This window comes from Thermobia domestica, chromosome 18 (genome assembly GCF_964235325.1).
Source record: "Thermobia domestica chromosome 18, izTheDome1.hap1.1, whole genome shotgun sequence".
Lineage (NCBI taxonomy): Eukaryota > Metazoa > Arthropoda > Insecta > Zygentoma > Lepismatidae > Thermobia > Thermobia domestica.
The window spans coordinates 79549302-79569510 of NC_137471.1; the positions used below are offsets into that span (position 1 = coordinate 79549302).

General features: G+C 33.8%; 1 protein-coding gene across 2 annotated transcripts in view; it reads right to left on the reverse strand.

Annotated features, from left to right (window-relative positions):
* Positions 1 to 10999: 10999 nt before the first annotated feature.
* The window catches only part of LOC145674809 (allatotropins-like), a 375336-nt gene continuing 366126 nt past the window's right edge, over positions 11000 to 20209 (reverse strand). For both annotated transcript variants that reach the window (XM_081745029.1, XM_081745028.1), the window contains exon 3: positions 11000 to 16286. In XM_081745029.1, the coding sequence (XP_081601155.1) occupies positions 16154 to 16286 (133 nt within the window). In that variant the 3' untranslated portion in view covers positions 11000 to 16153. The remainder of the gene's footprint in view (positions 16287 to 20209) is intronic.

Consider the following 20209-nt stretch of genomic DNA (forward strand, 5'->3'; position numbering starts at 1 on the left):
TTGGCCGTTTCTGTTTCATCGCGTTAACAACATAACTTCAGCTGTTTTTCCATACTCTGCTCGCATGAATTCCTCTTCACGTTAATACCATGCTCGATACGTTATTAGAGTTTGGGCATTGGTTTCAGTTTCTAATTCTACCCGACATCGATCTTTCACCCGATAACGGTTTTCAAGATGGCGGCCAAGTCTGTGTTATACCATATCAGGTACCTTGGTATCATCTCGGTGCTTCTCGTCCTTTCTGATTCCGACCTAAACAGGTATCTTGCGACGTTTACCTTATATCATATTGGCGCGCGGTGCGTTATGTTGGGGAGCATAACTCCGGTGTTTCTGGTATTGGGCAGCTCCAATTTGGCATTTTTTCTTCTTTTCCATTATGTGTCCTCTGGGCGAAGTTTGAGTCGGATCTGAGTGTGCCTCGTTGTGGACCTTGCTTGTCAGACAACTACACATCTCCTCACTCTTATTCTTGTTGTCCGGTGTTAACTCATATAGCACCCACAAGTCCAACTTTTTCACTTTACACTCACAGAACTGTACACGTCCACACGTTGATTCTAGTTGGCCGATGTCACCCACATGTCCAACTTTTTCACCTTACCGCTTGTACGGAGCAGCTGTACGACAGTGGCATGGGTTGGCACGAACTCTTTTTTGGAGGTTCGCTTTCATGATGTTCCTGAGAAGCTCTCCAAACATGATATTGGTCGTTGGCCAAGGATCTCATTTTGCAACAATGTATCAGCGGGACGAAATTGGACAAACGAGGAATGGTAAATTTGTACATCATTCCTGGCCCAAGTGCACTGTTAATGTTTTGCTTTGTACCCAGAACTGTTCAGTGCCACATCATAAATAAAAATCACTTCCAATTCTATGTACTCCATAGTGCACTTCTATACGGCCCTCTGGGCACCCGAGTCTGTTTGCCGGACGTGTACAGAGGTTGTGACGTTAGAGGCGTGACTTTAGTCTATCCCTGGGTTGTATTGATGAGGTGAGTTCCCCATGAAACGTGAAAGTGAACATTTCATTTGCACTAACCAAACAGAAGAAAATGTGTATCATTCGATCTGTAGTAAACGGACATTTTTACATTTTTTAAATTGTTACACATTATGAATTTTGGCTTCTCTAAGACATAAAAATGCTACAAATGAATGTACTGTACACTATAAATTGATACAACTAATACTTAAGTTATGTATTACCCAAGACAACATATATAGTATTTACAACGCTTTTGCACATGTCAATGTTCTATACATTCGATAAGCCAAACGTATAGAAGACTACTTCTTAAAAATTTGAAACAGAGGTATGAATACTTTGTCTCACTACCTTGCCGACTCAGAGATGAAAAAAATCACTGAAATTAACTTCGTGACAATTGAGTGCTTATTTCTAATAATTTCATTAAAAATACAATTAAAATCAAATCTTTAATACAAACATAACTAAAAAAAATACAGAAAAATCAACACTTCTCTTAAAGATTAAAAGTATAATACCACGTAATATAGTTATTATTGCTAGCATTCGGTAGTGGTTGAAAAATTCGTGACGGGGTGGAAATTAAATTAACGCGATATTTTATCTTTCTAAAAAGCTTCCATCCCTGACATAATCAACAAGTTGTTTTCCTCTTTTGCAATAGCAAATTCAGGGAGGCGAGGGGAAGTGGAGGAATTGTTTTGATTGCCTATCGATTTACGTTGAATGAATAATATAATATTTAAGCCTTATGTAAACAAAATTCATACATTTTAGTTATGTGTTTATTGTAATATGTGCGTAAGACAGTTTTGCCATCTGTTGTAAGGCACCTGAATTCGATACCCAGTCTAAGGTGATCAGAATGTTATCTTGCACAAGCAGGATGCATATGATCAGTGGTAGGGAGAGGGTTTTGTCTACCTCTGATTAGCAGATTGCATTGGGTGCCAGCATTGTTTTCAAGTTACAAAATGGACAAGTAACGTATAGAAAAGTTCCACGCAGGGACAGCATTTAAAACTTCCAAGCATGGTCTAAAATGAAATGAAATCAAGTTTTTAGTTTTTATGTCTCATTATTATAGGCTAATGAGGACGGATGATTATTGAAAGGGAATAATAATAAAACTAAATTTTTGTTCTCTCTCCCTTCCGGAGTCGAACCCGGGACCACGTGCACCATAGACTCATGTGGTAACTACTATACCAGCAAGAACGGCTGTATGGCCTAAAAATTCCCAATGAGTATAAATACGAAAAATAGCTGTATGCACAGTCATTTTAGCAAAAAAGTGTTAAATTTGCTCTGATAGTTTATACATAGTCTTATAATAAATACTGTCCCCAAGTTTTAAGTACATTGACACAAAATGGTTAGAGATATTTTAATATCCTAATAACATGAGTTACACGGATAAATTATGAACCAAATCACAAATAATTATTCAAAATGGCCACCATTAATATTCACACAGTCCTCAAGTCTTTGTAGCCACTCATCAATTGTATTATTCAAAGCATTAACTGGAAAATCTGCAACTGCCTTCCGAAGAGACATCTTTAAACTTTCAATACTGGGATGCCTTTTCTTGCAAGCCATCTCCTGAAGCTTGGACCAAAATTTGTAGTCCAGAGGGTTTAGGTCCGGACTTGCAGAAGGCCAATCAGAAGTGGAAATGAAGTCCGGAACATTTAGCTCCAGCCACTGCTGTATTGTCTGTGTCTTGTGTGCTGGGGCTGAGTACTGCTCGAAGTTCCAGTTCTGCCCACGAAAGAGAGTGGGATTCTTGACTAGTCTCTCAAGCACTGTCTCCTGGTACACTTTAGATGAAGTTTTAAAAAAGGAATTGTCCCGGCTAAAATGGGATGTTTGGACATGTTAACCCAGTCGCGAGGTTCAGCATTAGCTTTAGGCATATTTTAATCTTCTTAAATCTTTTGAAATCCAAAATCAACAATCAACGCACCCTGCACTACGCACACTAAACCACTACTCATGAAATTCGCTCAACTGAGTTTACATAACAATCATTTTAGGAAGAGAGTGGAAGTGTGAGTGGCGAATTGAACTTTAATCAGAAACAATGCTATGGAAATTAAAAACACACTATTTCGATTCTATGTACTATGAAACATAGAAAGCCTTGTTCCCATTACACTGTAAGGCATACTTTAAAAAATGAAATTTCATATTTTCCCTCTCTCTAGTCATTATATATCCAAAATTTCAGGCCGATATTATACATTGTACATTCTTAATAGCTAGCTCACAGGTAAAAAAGACGAATGTTTTGATTTCCTGAAAATGGTTTGACCTTTCTAAGTTAGAATTTTGGCATCTCTATAATGCGCTTAAAGTGCTGCCAAGTTAAGTTACTTAAATCGCTTTCTTGAACTCGAAAAAGGCATTTTGACATAATTTCATGATTATTTTAAGAGTTCTTTTTAAGTCAATATTCTCGAGTTCCCAAATGAAGTGGCTGGTAACGCCGCTAAACTTAATTTCGGTAATTGAGCTATAGCCAACTAGCCTTTTTTGTTCGCAGAAATGCATTTGTAGAAAAACTTTTGTGAAGATCCTTTCTTGTTTTTGAAATATAATTGAGACGCTTCCAAAATTAAGCGCAGAGAAACATTCCTAAAAGAGTTTTTTTAAAGTTAAGCCCTAAGCGAAATCGATGTCTTATATTCAAGAAAGTTTTCTCGCCAATTTGAATGGCAATCATATATACCTCCAAAAACCAGATTGCCGATCAACATATACCGATGTACACTGATTACCTAATTTATCTCAACTGAGGATTTGCTATAGTTATTATACACAAAGAAAGTGACTGCCATCGATAGCCATTCAGGAAACCAATTTGGTTTCAAGACATATAGTAAACTTGGTGAAGATCTCGGTGATGGCCAGGTTTGTCATTTACAAGTTGACTTTCATTTTCTTGTGAAGATCATTCTTCGCAATTCTATTATAAGTGAAGGATTGACTTTCACACCAATGAAAATTCTGAAAAGAATAAGATCACTGTTGTCGAAATGCCTTTTTTTTTTTTTTTTTTTTTTTTTTACATTATGCATATTTTACTTGTATCTGAATCTGCAATTTATTATTTTGTTGCTATATAATGAGCCTGGTATTATAATAGATCTAGTTGTTATTATTGTGAATGGATATTCTTATGTTTCACTTCTAGTCTAAAAATACATTATCAATATTGCATGCCAATCATTTATATTATTTTTAAGGTAAATTAAGAGAGATTTCCATTATTTATTAGAGAAAGCTGAAAATGCTTTATATACACAGTAAAAAATGGTTGTGTTAATTCAACTCAATTTTAACACATTGCAGTGGTACCAGCGTGACTACTACTATGCGGTGTTAGCTCAACATAAACCACGCGGTGTTGGCGTTTAACACAGAGGGTGTCTTACGTCTTTAACACACAACTGGTGTTCAGCGGTGTTAAGTTCGGATCTGTTTTAGTATTTTTCGTGTTTATTCGACATCATGTCAGGGTCAATATTGTGGAGAAAAGTGTTGAGTGTTACTTGTGTCGGTGTTGCACCAACACAAAGAAAGTAATACAGTGTGCAATATGTTAATTATTTTGTGTTAATATTACACCATGTCAAGTAACAATATAACACAGTCCCTGTGTTACTTCAACATCATTTTCTTATTATTTCAACAACAATCTGTGTCATAATTCAAGATGAAAGTCGTATAAGTAACACCGTTTTGGTGTTAACTCAACACTCCTTGTGTTAAAATTCAAGGTCAGATCACCAGATTAACACCGTTTTTGGTGTTAGTTCGACTCCACTTCTGTGTTACTATGACACATGTTTCGGTGTTGAAATAACTCCGGGTGTGGTGTCGATGTTACCATTTTTCTGTATTGGAAAACCATGTGATGTGCATGCTTACGCTTATCGAAGATTCTAATTTTAAAATAAGAATAGTAAACTACAGAACACTTCATATAGAAAATCTTCATAAAACTTTTTGCCATCCTCCACAACATTTATTGTGAAGTATTTCTTGATGGTGTGAAACACGACCTACACCAACATCTTGTTCAAGAATGATAGGAAACTCTTACCTATATCCTTATAATATGTTTGCCTCTTAATCTTGATTCTACTTGCTTTCCGCCATTTTTGAAGCACAGTTCCCGGTGTTGACTGGTGAGTTATAGTGCAGTATAGAAGTAACACATTAGTACGATATTGTTTCTCGCTGTTGACATATTTCTTCAGAAACATTATGTAAAACAATTGAAAACACATCGCGCGGTTTTCATGTTGAAATTTTGCGTGTAATTTTGCGAAATTTTGTTTAAGTATTTCCTTGTACTGTGTTTGTCTGTAGCTTCAATTCATAATCCTTTATAATTAGATGCCCAACATATTTGGCAATCACGCAGAAAACAACACCGAAGATTCTACACTTGCTTTGATTTAACACACAGGTAGTGTGTCATTTCAACTACCGGCATCTGACACACAACTCCAAATGGAGAGTGAGTTGTTCTAACCACCTGTTTGTGTCATATATTAACACAATTGTGTTAACACATAGGCGTTTCGTTGAAATAACACAACGATTTTTTACAGTGTAGAGTTTCTGAAGTTAGTCTTTCATCTAACCGCTTCTTAAGACATAATAAGTAATTGTGCAGCAAAACAATATTTTCAGAAATAATGGTGCAAAGTAAGCAGCTTTCTAACTTAATTTATAGTGATTTAATATACTCTGTACAAGAAAATGATACATCATAGGCAATATTTCCAAATTAACATTTACTTAGTGAACAAATTTGCCTGATAATTTTCTTAAAACTATAGTAAGACGTTGAATATAGTAATTCCATTTTAAATGTGTATCAAGATTTATTCCTAAATATTTTATGTTTTCTTCATTAGTAAGATTTTTTATCTTGTAATACTTACGCAATTCTGCAATGTTAGTGATTTGTTAGTTTGCTATCCAACAGAAGTAGGTGAGAAAATCAAACATCTAGTTTTATGAGTATTTAGTGTTAAGAGATTAATGGTGAACCAACACTTATTTTTCTCCGTTGTAATTCGGCTTGAAAGAATGTTTTATCCCATGTCTTGCCTGCAGCAGAACAGAAGTATCATCAGCAAGAGATTGTACTTCTACGTTATGTATCATCAATCATGAGTTTTATACTCATGATTTTTATACAATAAAAATATGTGGAACTGGTCCTAGGACTGTTTCTTGTGGAACTACATAGTTCATAGTACTAAATTCACTTCGAAAGTATTCAATTTGGATAATTTGTTTTATGTTTTTTTTAAATAACTACAAAATATAGATAATGCTATTCTTGGTATTCACATTTCTCAACTTTGTATAGGAGAAACTTTTGCGATATTGTATAAAATGTTTTAACCAGGTCTGCAAGTACTTCAATTACCTTTCTGATATTATCGATGTTTTTACGAATAAATTCTGTTAATTTGTATATAGCATCTGATGTATTTCTACTAGTTCCGAAACCAAACTCTTTCGTTGAAAAAAATATTATTATTTTTTCGTAAAACAACTATTCAATTTCTAATACATTGTCCCAATATATTGACACAATTATTACATAATGAAATTGGTCTATAGTTATTTACATTAATTTTTGACCTTTGTATTTATAAGTTTAATGATTGAAATTTTGAATTAATCCGAGAAAGTTCCCGTTTCTATGCTAAGCATGTATTACAGTGTTCTATGGATATGTTGCTTATTTTTCTTTAATGCATTTATATTTACTTAATTTATTACTAGCGATAATTTTGATTCTTATGAAAAACGTTGTTTTATAGTTACTTTGTAAATTGTTCTTCAATGACTCATGAATGCATTCTGTAGATATTTATTCTTCCTAGGAACATGTGTCATAATCTACCTTTGCTTTTATTTTCGGTTTACACTTCAAGTATTCATTAAATTTAAGAACTACTGTGGAAAAGTAGTCAATTTGTTTGAGATTTTGCTCATTTTGGTGTTTAATTATGGCACAGCAAAAACACTCGCAAGAAAACTCTTGAGTACGAGGTCGCAAGTGCAATCTCTAGTAAGGCTCATTTGAAAATGTAGTGCGAACAATTATGACAGGAAAAATATAAGCTGCTAATGACTCACCATGTGCATCAGAATGGCGACAGAAAATGCCTGCCTGGGTAATGCAGAGATCAACCTTCTATGGGATGTATGTATTACACTTCATATGGTGGACATCGTCGACATTCACGAAATGTTCAAGATAACCCATTAACTTGCACCATGAACAGCAAATGAAAAATGTTGCTCCACAGTGATCACAAACGTACGCACGATTAAGATCGAAGGCGAACTTCTTGGGAATTACAAACCGTTCAGGACGTTCAGATAGGTATCCACTCTTAAAGAATACATTCTGTTTAGTGATTGCAGGTGATATGAATTGCAATGTCACATACTTGTCAGGAGGGATAGTTTGCTCTAAAGGAATGATTTTTATACTCATGCCAGGAATCAAGCAAAAGCAAAATTCCTTAGAAATTCCTTGGGTTCCTTTCTGATCAAATGCCAACTTCAGGAACTCTTATTCTAGATATAATGCAATGTTTACTTTTATCGTTGCCATTGTTCTGCTGTATATCAACTCCACTACCATTGTAGCACTGTTGTGCCTTACGCAGTTCAAGGTTCAACTATGCTTTATAGCCTCGTGCTGTGCTCACCATTGGATACCTCCAGTCCCGCATCCTTTGCCATTAGCAGCCAATATTTTGGTTGCAGGGTAGACAATATGTGGGGCGTCGAATGCCGTAAGCATCACTGGCCATTTGCGACCTCGCACTCAAGGGGATCCTTGTCGGGGGAAAAGACGTAACAGATTTTTCAGACCAGCCATCCTGAGTGACGTTTCTCCTGAATTTTCCTCATTCACATCAGGCCAATGCGGGGATGGTACCTACCATACTAGCCCTAGGCCGCTTCCTTCCTTCCCCTTTCCTTTCTTTCTCTCCAATTCCCCGGACAGTGTGATCGCTAAGGGACGTCATCCCTCATACGTGTGACGGGCTTACATGGCCACAGACGCCGAAACCCCAGAAATCTAATTCCTAATCCTGATCCGGACACCGTAAACAAGCGATCAAAGTCCGTTGGAATGAATATCATTTCAAAGACACTTAGCAGTTTGATTCAAGGCACTTTCTAAGTACTATTAGGTTGTCGGAAAAGCCATAGCGTAGTTTTTGCACCAAAATGAGGTAGTGCTGGTCATTTATATTTAAATTAGTGTTATGCAATTTGATAGCCGATAGTGGTAGCTTACTTCTTTAAAAAATAAATTGCGAGATTTGGTAAAATTTTTCAGTAGACTTCGGAAATGGATTCTAAAGTTGAAGATGGTAAACCAAACTGGATTTCCGTCATATTTTACTGTTTTTACTTTCGTAAAGTGAATAAGGCGAGTGAAGCTTGCGAAAAGTTGCTTAATGTTTATAGTGTCAATGTTCTACTTGAAGATCAGTGCCAGTGATGGCTCATGAAATTCTGTGTTGGTGACTTTGATCTCAGCGGCGCTCTTCAGACAGGAAGAAACATCAAGGTTGATGAGAACAAAATAAATACCAACCGAAAATCACGTTACATTATACGAGATGTTGCCGAAACATTGAACATAAATTATTCAAGAGTTCACGACCACCTGAAGAATCTAGGATACACAAGCGAACTTTTGTTTGAGTCCTTCATAAACTATAACAAGTATATTTGATGGTATGTATATCATCTACGATATGTTCATTAAACAAGAGAAAAATGTTTTTTTTTTTAATAGACTGATACCTGAAGATATGAAGTGGGCTGTTTGCAACAATGTAGTGCGCAAATGATGTTCGTCACATAGGGACGATTCATCTCAAACATATCGAAAGCAGACATTCATCAGATAAATGTTATGCTCACACTGTGTTGGAATTTTTAAACTGTCATGCTTTCAAGTTTCTACCAAGGACCACACAATCAATTTGAATACGTGGTGTCGGCAGTATGACAGCTTAAATGAATCCATTATACAGAAACATTCAGGACTCTAAAGGAGTAGCACAAGAACACGCTCAAACTTGATCACCCATGAACAATTATTCGAGTTTGGATGGGATGTGTTGACATGCCACCATAGTTGCCTCACCATGCAATATCATATTCCCACTTGTTTTGCTCTCTTCAAATATTCTTGCATGGCATAATGTTCAATTCATATGAGGTTGTAAATTAGCACTTTGTTCAGTCTTTCGGCGATAAAATCAGATTTTTGTATGCACAATGAATTATGAAGTTCACTGGAGAATAAAAGGTTATCAAACATAACCTAATGTACTAAATTGATTGATCTTTTATTTTATATAAATAAATGACCGTTGAAAATCATTAGTTATAACTTCTCTGATAACCCAGTAGACTGCCAAAACAAAACAATTTTGACAAGTGGAAGCGAAAAGGGTTCTACAGAATCTGCACTGCTGACAAATAAAGGTCACGTTTGGGTGAATCGAGTCGCTGCCCGTGATAGAGTTGCACTAAGTGTGCTCAATATGTCAGGGAAGTTTCATGTGCAAAGCTCAAAGGGATTAGGAGATATAGCCACAAGAAGGTCACATGGAGGTACATGTTATAATCTATTTCAGTACGTGATCTTATGATCAATGATGACATTCCAGCTGCCAATGTCCTCAATGCGGATCTAAGTCGCTTCGAGAAGGAATTGCATTCGTACCGGACGTTAGGAAGAAAGGATCAGTGAAGATCAGAACAATAGTAGATATGGGAGTGCAACTTCACATACCTACATGAGACTGCCGGTTGTGTCCATGGAAAGAGAAATTCTGCGTCCCAGGTATGTTCAGGTGGTTGATCCAAACGGTAGGTTCCTTGCAGTAAATCCAGCCGATCCGGCTAATATAATCTTAATCTCATTTGCTGGTGAAACAGCGAATATGAACAAGCAGGGTCTTAAGACTTTCTATTCGGACGTCATGCGGAAAAGCATTCCAAGTGATGGGAAGAAAGTCCTCCTGTTACTTGATTCATGGTCTGCAAATACGACAGTCTTTCGTCACAGCGTGTGCTATAAGGCTTTGCATTGATCAATCGGCTGATATCTGGTGAATGTAGTGACATGATTCAGCATCTGAATGTTCGCTTCTTCCGTCCATACAAAGCCTTTGTTCGTTTCGTCACTGACACAGCAATAACAGAAATAAAGTGAATATTTGCCAATCTAACAGGTTCATACAACTTCAGTCGTTCACAATTTTCCAGTTCAGTGCTCCTCGTTTTCGCAACATGATTCAATTCGATTTCCTTAACGCTGGATACTTGAATGAGGAACCTGAAAGTTGGCTTGTTCCTTACGATTACTGCTTCAACGGAATTGTAAACGACAAATGTTTGAAGTGCGACTTAATTGCGTTTGTCAGGTGTGCTCACTATGAGCAGAATATTTGTGCGAAGGGATGCACTCTTTTCTGAACTGCATATTGATTGTAGTAACTTGTAACTTTTCTATGCAATAACAAAACCACTTCGGATTTGCAAAACAAACAACTTATTCTTGTGTTTCATCACTTGCAGGGAACACTCACGTAATCTAATTAAGAGGAAATAATAGGTACAAGACTTCTGTCCTATGTTTTGGACTACGACATTAACATGTACCTCCATGTGACATTCTAGTGGCTGTATCTCCTAAACCTTTTGAGCTTAGCACCTAAAACTTTCCTGACATATTGAGCATACTTAGTACCACTCTATTACATATGTCCCGGGCATCAACCCGATTCACCCAAACTTGGCGTTTACTGGTAAGAAGTGAGTAACGTTAATTTCTAAATATTCCGCGTCTTGGTTATGTAATAATTTCTTAATATAGATTGGGATGGGTATTTAGGCATTTTGAAGAAGAAAACAAATGTAATTAACTAAAACAGGTTAATATATAGGTATATTTTTTGTAATTTTCAGTACACAGTACAGTCAGTTTGTACAAAATAAGATATTGTATATATATATACTATATATTATTCCGACAAGATAATGTTTCACTTTTTAAATTATACTAATTATTTAACTTTTTCTTTATTAATTGTTGCTTTAAAAATACCCTTGCATTCGAAAATAGCAATGTTAACATCTTATAGTTTGTCTTCTTTTATGGAAAAAATAAACCAATCTATATTAATATTTTACATGCTTTTTTTGTCAATTTGTATTGAAAAATGTAGGACGGGAAATATTTGATAGTTACTTAGTCTCAGATTACGTTTTTGGAGATCACAAGTGTTAAAAGAATACTACAGTATTTCTATGGGAAACATATATAGTTGTTGGTGCATCACAAAATTATTTTAAGAGACAATATTTATGTATACAACCTAAAGAGTTCTTTTTTGTGTAATCTAGCTGTTTAAAAACAAAAACAAACACATAAATTAATATTGTAATAAGAATAATAAACACACTTGGGTATTTAAAAACATAATTATTTAGAATTTATTGTTTTTATATATTTCAATACTTATCAATTTATATTTACATGTAATAATATATATATATATTTTAAAACTCTTCCAGTTGGTTACTGTGTTCCGTTTTATGTATATAAAAAATGTGATACTCAATTCAATGTTTATTATACAAAACAAATTTTAATTAATTAATTTTGGAATTTAGTTTTACGTGCTTCATATCGTTATTAGCTATTATTTCCGCTTCTCTCTTAGCAAATTGTACTCAAAAATGCAAACCTGTTTCTTCAAGAAGATTTAGGGACAATATAAGGGTATTCTGATTTTATTTATAAATTTTAAAAATATATATTTTCAAGCATTTTTAAAAAAGAAGAATGGAATTACACTGATATGTTGATTTCAAATTTACATTTTTTGTTATATGAAAATTGTACTTTGTTTTACATTTTTTGGTGAATACAATGAAGGAAAACTAAAATAAAGCTGTGGTAACAATAGATTCTCAATTTATCTAAATTATGTTAAATTCAATACAGAAACTCTAGATTATTTGAGCTCATATTTCGTGAGTACTTATTTTCAGTTGCTAAATTGTATGGAAATTCCAGAGTGCAAAAGACAAATTAGGAATAGTCGTCTTTTTTTAAAAGAGTATTTCTAAGTTCAATAATATTATTTCTATCAATTTTCATAAAACCAATAATTTATTATTATTCTTTATCTGATGTTATTACCGTGTTCTCCCTTCTCCGGTCTCGTACAGTAAATGATATTTAATAGCAGCCACTTTATTCCTTTATAATTTTGCCATTAACGACTTAGTATTTGATATATTCTTATTGTTTGTTAGTTGTAGTTCAACGTCTCCTCTGAGCACAGAGGCCATATGAAACATGGACTTACATTTAAAGTAGAATCTGAACCACCGTAATTGGTTCAATTTTTTTACACTCGTCCACCGGATATTGAACCCAGGATCAAGTGAAACAAAGACGCACTAGACTAGCGGGCAGGCCCTTACTTGAAATTTTATTTGATCATTATCTGACAAGTTTCTGACAATATTATTAATGTTTTGTTTTCTTTCTTTCAAAACATTTCATATTAGTCGAAATAGGTCGATTTGGGCATATTAAATTATCTAACAGTAATTCGACAACTTATTCGAACGAAAACTAAACTCGTGAAAAATATTTTTAGGTATCATGACTAGTAACTAATTTGTTTTCACTTATTTACGATAGATTGTTTTTTTTAACAAAATGTGTGAGTACCATGATCAAATATATGTTTTTGGGCCTGTTTCTTGCAATCTTGTATCTTCTTGCCCTTTACCTTAATGCCTTACAACTTCTTCTACAGAACAAAGCTGTTAAATGATTGACAGTTTGTGATTTCTCATTTGACAATGAAACATGAAATTTTCATTTTGCATTAGGGATATTTGTATAAGCTTATAGCATTGAAAACTTAAAACATTTCTAATCAGAGTGTAATTGCAATGATTGAGTCGTCACCCGCAGAAGATTCGCATCCTCCAAGAAAGGGGAAAGTTTGAAGTAACGAAGTTCAAGTATGAGGGAAGTACTTGCTGAAGATCTGTCAGCTCCAGTTTCTAAGGTAAACAATATACAGATATGTTCTGAACAAGTCCATTTAGTAATTAATATGGACCCATAAAGTTCTTTTGTAATTTTATTATTATGAATATATCTTTGTTACAATATTATTGTTCAATTAGTTTTATTTTCTTGTTTATTTAGTCATGTCATATGTTTGTTCTCTTCCTTAGAAGATAATTTACAATTAACTGAACATTTTAATTGATATGTTTTATTTAAAGCTTTGGCAATATATTACGTTCTTTGTGTAATGTTAAACAGTAAACTATATCAACAGTTTGTCATGCATTGACGAGCTATCACACATACATTATTAACAGCTGATACAAATAGCAATATTAAACATGCAGATTCCTATTTTGTTGTGTACATTTTGAAGACAACAAGTGAATTGTATTTTATAGTCTTACTTTTGTTTTATTATATTTAAATGCATAATTAATTGTTTCTGATGTTTCCTTACATGAATACTACTTAAAATTTGTAGAGCGTAACTGGAAAATAGTAGTGTGATTGTGTTGTGATTATTGTGGGTCTCATAATCTGTTTTTTTAAGAAAATAAAGTATAAAATAACTGTGAATCAAATAAATTCTTCTGTATTATGAAAGAACTGTGATCATATCGATCATATATTATGAGTGATCCAAATGCTTTATAGACACTGAAACAATATTCCTAGTTTATTTGTTGTCCACATATGCTAGACAGTTAACTGAAAACGCTCATATATTCTCATGCAGATATCAAGTGCTTCCGACCGTACTGTTTACAGAAGTCTTTGTTCCTCCTGAACTGCTCAGTTATTTTTTGAACTTCTGTTATTTGTTTGCTTAGCTCATCAACTTCATAAGCCGCGCTAAATGTTTGTAAATTACAGAAGTTTTGTTTGCTGTCATACTTTGTTGTTATACTTCCGTAGGAATTTGTATCAGTGCTACTCTGTACTGTAATGTAGTGGGAAATAAATAGTTAATGCCTAAGTCTACGTCTATATTTAATTGGGAATTATATTGGTGGAGTTTGAAACATTTAAATTAAAACTATCTAATTACAAAAATTGCTTGTGTAGGTTAGATCACATATTAGTGCTACGAGAAACTTATTTTATGAGTGTGTTTTGTTTGATTCTACTTATCTACACGATTTTTATTATAGCTTTGTATACTATTCTTGATTTAGGAATAGCAATTTCACATAATGTGTAATATAATATAGTTCTACATTGTTAGTGATCAAATGATGTGAATATATTTGTGAATATAATTGAAGAGTATAGAATACAAATTAATTTTGGTAAGTCCTACGTTGTTACTGATCAAATGATGTGAATATATTTGTGAATATAATTAAATGGTATAGAATATAAATTCATTTTTGGGAATCGATTTAGCTTCATCTGTTACGTAGAGTATTTGTAAATTACTACAATGTAATGTTTTGCTTTCTATAATCACATATTTATTGTTTGGATTCCGAAGGAATTTGTAGGGGAAAAAGGGGGCTAAGTGTAATGTAGTACTAAACAAACAGTTAAAATGACCAAGTCTGTATCTATGTTAAATTGGAAAGTATGGAAAATTAACTGGGATAATTATAATCTCTTTCCTAGAATACTTCCAGATCTTATCACATATTCTGTTACTGAAGTATGTGATAGGATTTGGGACTTTCCTGGGAAAGAGATTATAATTAAATTTAATTAAGAAGTTAATATTTAGCTCTATAAAAATATATTTATTGAAGGTAATAGACATTCCTTTAAAGATACTTAAATTCTTCATAATTACTAAGAAAAGTTTTTCACTAATACTTGTTGAAGCATGAGAAACAAACTTACGTAGTTAACGCGTAACTACAGATAATTTGACAGGGAGATAAGATTTGTATTTTTTTGAAACTTCTAAACTGAACATAATTTGTGAAGAGTTATTAGATAGTGAAGTTGTTCAATACAAAATCATCACCTTTTTTTTAAAAAGTAATAAACACCGTAATTTTCTTACAATATTCAAACATTCGTGAAAAGTATTATTATTAATTTTCAATCGAATAAATTCCTCGACAATTATTTCAGTTTTAAAATTCAAATGAGAATATTCAAAGATTATAAATCTAATATAAATATTCAAATTAGGTGTTAATCGAATTTTAACTGTATAACAGTTTTTGTAATTTTTGTAATTAACATAGTAATAATAGACGTTAATTATGTTAATAATTTCCTTAATTATAGCAGCAACAGACACAATTAACCGAAGAGATTACTTGAAGCTTTTTGTGAAACAGAAATTATAGGGTGTTAGTTTCTATACAGAATACATATTTTTGTCTTTTTAAGTTTCTTTTTGAACAGAATACTTTCTCAGGTCTCGTCTTTAATTAGATAATGGGTTAAATAACTTTTAGATAGGCTTAGAATGGAAAGATACTAAAAAAATTGACCTTGGGAAAGTAAAACGTTTCAAAGTTCAACTAAACTAGCTTGGCACTAGAGTGAATCCGGTATTTTGTTAGCTTCTCCTATAATGAACTTATGGGTTTGAAGTCGCAAGGTAAGTTAGGATGTTCAAGTTTAAACAATTTTACTTTTGAATTATTTTTTAGAACTTGAATGCAATTTGTTTTATTCTCAATTAGGATTTATTTTCCAGAGAGAAGAGGAAATAATAAATATATTCAAAATACTTATTTCTTGCTTATATTTATCTGATGTTTTATTTTTATTACAAATTTTATGCTAGCTTTCTATACAAAAAAGTTAAATTTTGCTTGAGCACCATCGATACATAATCAAATTTCAAAGTAAGTTAATTGATTTTTGTTGTCGAATTTTTGTGTCATTTTCGTTTTTGCTTTTAAAAAAAGGTATATAGGATGTGGAACAATACGGAAAACTTGTTTTCTTAAACTTTCAATTTATTTTTTCAATGTTCTTTTCTTTAAAAAAGGAAACAAAAAATATATATAGTTTTCAAAATTAGTACACTCTGCCCAATAATTCATCAGCTGTTAGTTCTCCATCTTGATTTTCGTCTATGAACTTGTGAACAATAATCCTGGCCAATTCTGGGTTGTTCTGAAGCTCTTCAACAAACCAGTCAATTGGGAAGCTGTAACGAAAAAAGAAGTAATTGTTACTAACATTAGTTTTGTTTAAGACTTTTTTAAAAGCAAGAAATCATAAATGCAAAGTTTGTCATTACACATAGTAGAAGTGTGAAGATATCATATTCAACACGATGAATAGTGTTATTTGTGAAATAATCATAAGTATTGGACATGTGATATATTGGACTTAAATGCTGTGAAAACGACAAACAATATTTATCTGATATTACGAACAATGACTTTTCCTTATCAGATCAATGTTAAAATTATATTCTAAATTTGCATTTCTTTCAGTGCAACTTACAGTTCATTTACACTCTCAGACATAAAAATATTTCTATGTTGTGTTGACTCTTGATGTATTTTTTTAATGAATAAACATACATATTGTTCCTTTTGTAAAGATTCCTAAAGATCACATTATCTGACGCCAAAGTACATACTGCATTTCATCAGCCTGTTTTCGATTCAATTTACCAGGAATTCAATGACCTTACCTCGGAAGAAAACCACAGAGAACACGTTGCCGAGGAGAGTTGACCAACGCCAACGAAGTAGAAGGTACTCTCCACAATACACCAGCCCCTGCCAGGTGAACTTTGTGGTGGACAAACACCGTGTGCGTGGGTTTCCTCGGGATTCTCCCGTTTCCTCCCACTTTCTTCATTCCACCATTTCATTCATTACTCATCATCACCGTCTCTTTTAGCCTAACCGGCTTAAACGTGGGACGTAAAACTCCAAGATTTCATTTCATTTTTCACCACAATACACGATTTTTGGCGCCTAGACTTTACCCATATTGTACAGAAGAATTTTCTCATGTTTAAGTGCACACTCGGTGAAAAAGGTCTATCAGCTTTCTACAGGCCAGCTATTCTGAGTGAAGTTTTTCCTCATTCACACCAGGCAAATGCCGGGATGGTACCACTAACACAATGGTTCCAGGCCGATTTCTTCCTTCCAAATGCCTTTCTTGCTCTTGTAACATGCCATTAATTAGCTAAGGTTGTGAATTTTCGAAAATAATAATTATAAATCATAATTAGCCTTGATTTTGCTGTTGGGGCCGCTATGGCTCAGTAGTAGAGCGTTCACCTCTGGTGCTTGAGGTCCCGGTTTCGGTCCCAGCTCCCGCCAAGTGAACTTTGTGGTGGACAAACATCGTGTGCGTGGGTTTTCTCGGGGTTCTCCCGTTTTCTCATACTTTCTTCATTCCACCATTTCATTCATTACTTATCATCACCATCTCCTTTAGCCTAACCGGCATAACCGTGGGACCTAAAACTCAAAGATTTGATTTTGCTGTTATTAAATGAAAATAATAAGTTTTCAACCTAATTGTAATAGTAATATGCTAATTGAGATTTAAATTCATTTCAAGAAAATTTATGGCTCTCTATGACCTCTGGTGGTACTTTTTGGAATGAAAATTTTGTTCAAGTGCAGCGCTACCTGCGATCGTTACATCACATTCTGCTATCAAATACGAAGAAAAACAATTATCTTTGGTGCCAAAATTGAATCTTTTTCAACCTAATCGGTTTACTAAATTAAATTAAGTGTTGGTAGTGTATGTGATGAATGTGAATTTACGAGTTTATTACTGTGAATGCCATGGATTATAAGTGGAATACTTACTGTGGGTAGTTTGTTTATTGAATTTTCTCATTGGAAGCTAGTACGCCATTTAACGTTGTGCTTGTATTTGCTCTATTATCGCTGCGCGATATTGAATAATGACTTTTATAGTTGAGTTCTAAGTGTAATTTTTGGTCTAGATTCAATTCATTTTGCGTTATTGTTTGTATCATCATAATTTTGAATTTAATTACATTGTTCAAGTTCAGTTGATAATATTCGATTTAACTCTATTATTTGACTATTGTAAACCATAGAATACCTGGCGTGCTATAGAGAGCATTTTTACTGGTAGATATTGAATTTATTAAGTTCCCACTTTTGTTCAGTTAATTGAACTATACCAACATATATATTTTTAGTGGGGGAAGTAAATTCTCCTTCCTTCCAGCGGAGGGGCGGATCCAGGGGGAGCGATCCAGGAGATTACCACCCCCAGAAGAGGAAACTTTCTTATTTTATATATAAATAAAACCCATCCCAGTGTTTGGCGTTCTTAAAAGTAGCTCTAAGTAGCAGTATTACAACCCACCGCCCCCCAGGAGTATGTCCTGGATCCGCCCCTGTTCTAGCGTACACCTTTGGTTGTCTTTGCGGAGGCAAGTGTGCGTGTAACGTGCTAATATCCTTTCAATAATTATAATATTAATAAATAGAAACAAGATATACGTTACACTCTCCATTTCCCTGGGCAGTGTGATCGCCGAAGGAAGCCATCCTTCATATGTGTGACGGGCTAACACTACTCTTCCATAGCTGAGGAAACCCCAGAAATCTAAACATGTTTAAATGCACTGCAATACGAGGCTTATTCAAATAAATAAATAAATAAATAGATAAAGTAACGACTAGTATTGCACACGAGCCGAAAACTTTCTGATAAAGTTATTGTGCAAACACAATGAAGAACATTTATCAACGTTTAAAAATCCATAAGTCATTACACAATATACTCCAATAATAAGTATGTTTAAATGTTGTTATATCTATATGTCTTCGCTCGTAGACTTCTAATTATGCAGGAGGATTATGATTACTTCCAGATTCAGTTAAGAGAAATCAAAGCTTAAAGTTTTTGAGCGAACATTAAAAAAAAAAGCGAGATCAGAAATGCTTCGAGACGAGACAAGAAAATAATTCTTCGAAAATCGAGACGAAATGACAAGATTTCTACAAAATTTACTATACGATACGAGAATACTTTATCTCGTAGGCAACACTGGCAACGAATGAGTTTCGAGATTGCAGGTTGATGGTAATAGCGATATACAGGGTGTCTCAAAAGTGCACTGACATAGGATAACTCTGTTATTATCAGAGTTCCAACAAAATGAAAGATGAAAAAACATCTCCAAATGTGATGTTTTTAATCTAAAGTGAAGGATTTTTTTTTAATTGGACGAGCCGTTTGGGCTGTACACTCTTTATGCGCCCAATGCGTTAAATGAAAATGCAACGTTGCCATTTACCTGAACCCACAACATAAAATGATTAGGGGTAATGTTTGAAATGGAGACTGGCCATCGATACGTTAGTGTAAAATACAGTAACTTCATTCACTTATGTTCATACAGTTCAATATTATACACGAAGCATTTTATGAGCCTTTCTCTCAACTTTTTATTTAAGGTTCCACGTTGTAGACTTTTCTTCCTCCTAAAGGCTTCTTTCATCATTCCTATCTTCTCCTTTATTTCACTTTTGCACTTCATGTCATCATTATTGATACTACTCAGATACCTGTTCTATTTTCTTCCCTCCTACTTGTTTATTTGACACAGACCGTTTCGATCCAATCACCGTGGCTTTTGTCTTTATAACATTTATTTTCAATTCATGTTCTCCACTTCATTACGTAGGTTCTTTCTCACTATCTCTTCTAGATATACTATATTAAATAATGTTCCCGAGAGTATTCCTGTTGTACTCCCCTTCCAATTACACTATCCTCTGTCATTTCCTTCCCTATTCTAACACTTACTTGTTAGTTCATATATGTTTCTCTTTTTTTTTATGAGTCTCCGATCTTCCCATTCCAACCCAACCTTCTATAGAACTCCCAACAATAATTCCCAATTTACGCAGCCAAAAGCCTTTTCTAGATTAATAAATACATTAATAAGTTAACATATTTAATTTCTAGATTAATAAATTAATAAATAATAATAATACATTAACAGATTAATAAATTAATAATAAATTCATTCTTGTCCTTGTCTCCCATATTCGTAATGAATTCGATTGTTATATTATTTATCACAGTTGCCCGTTGCATATTATATAA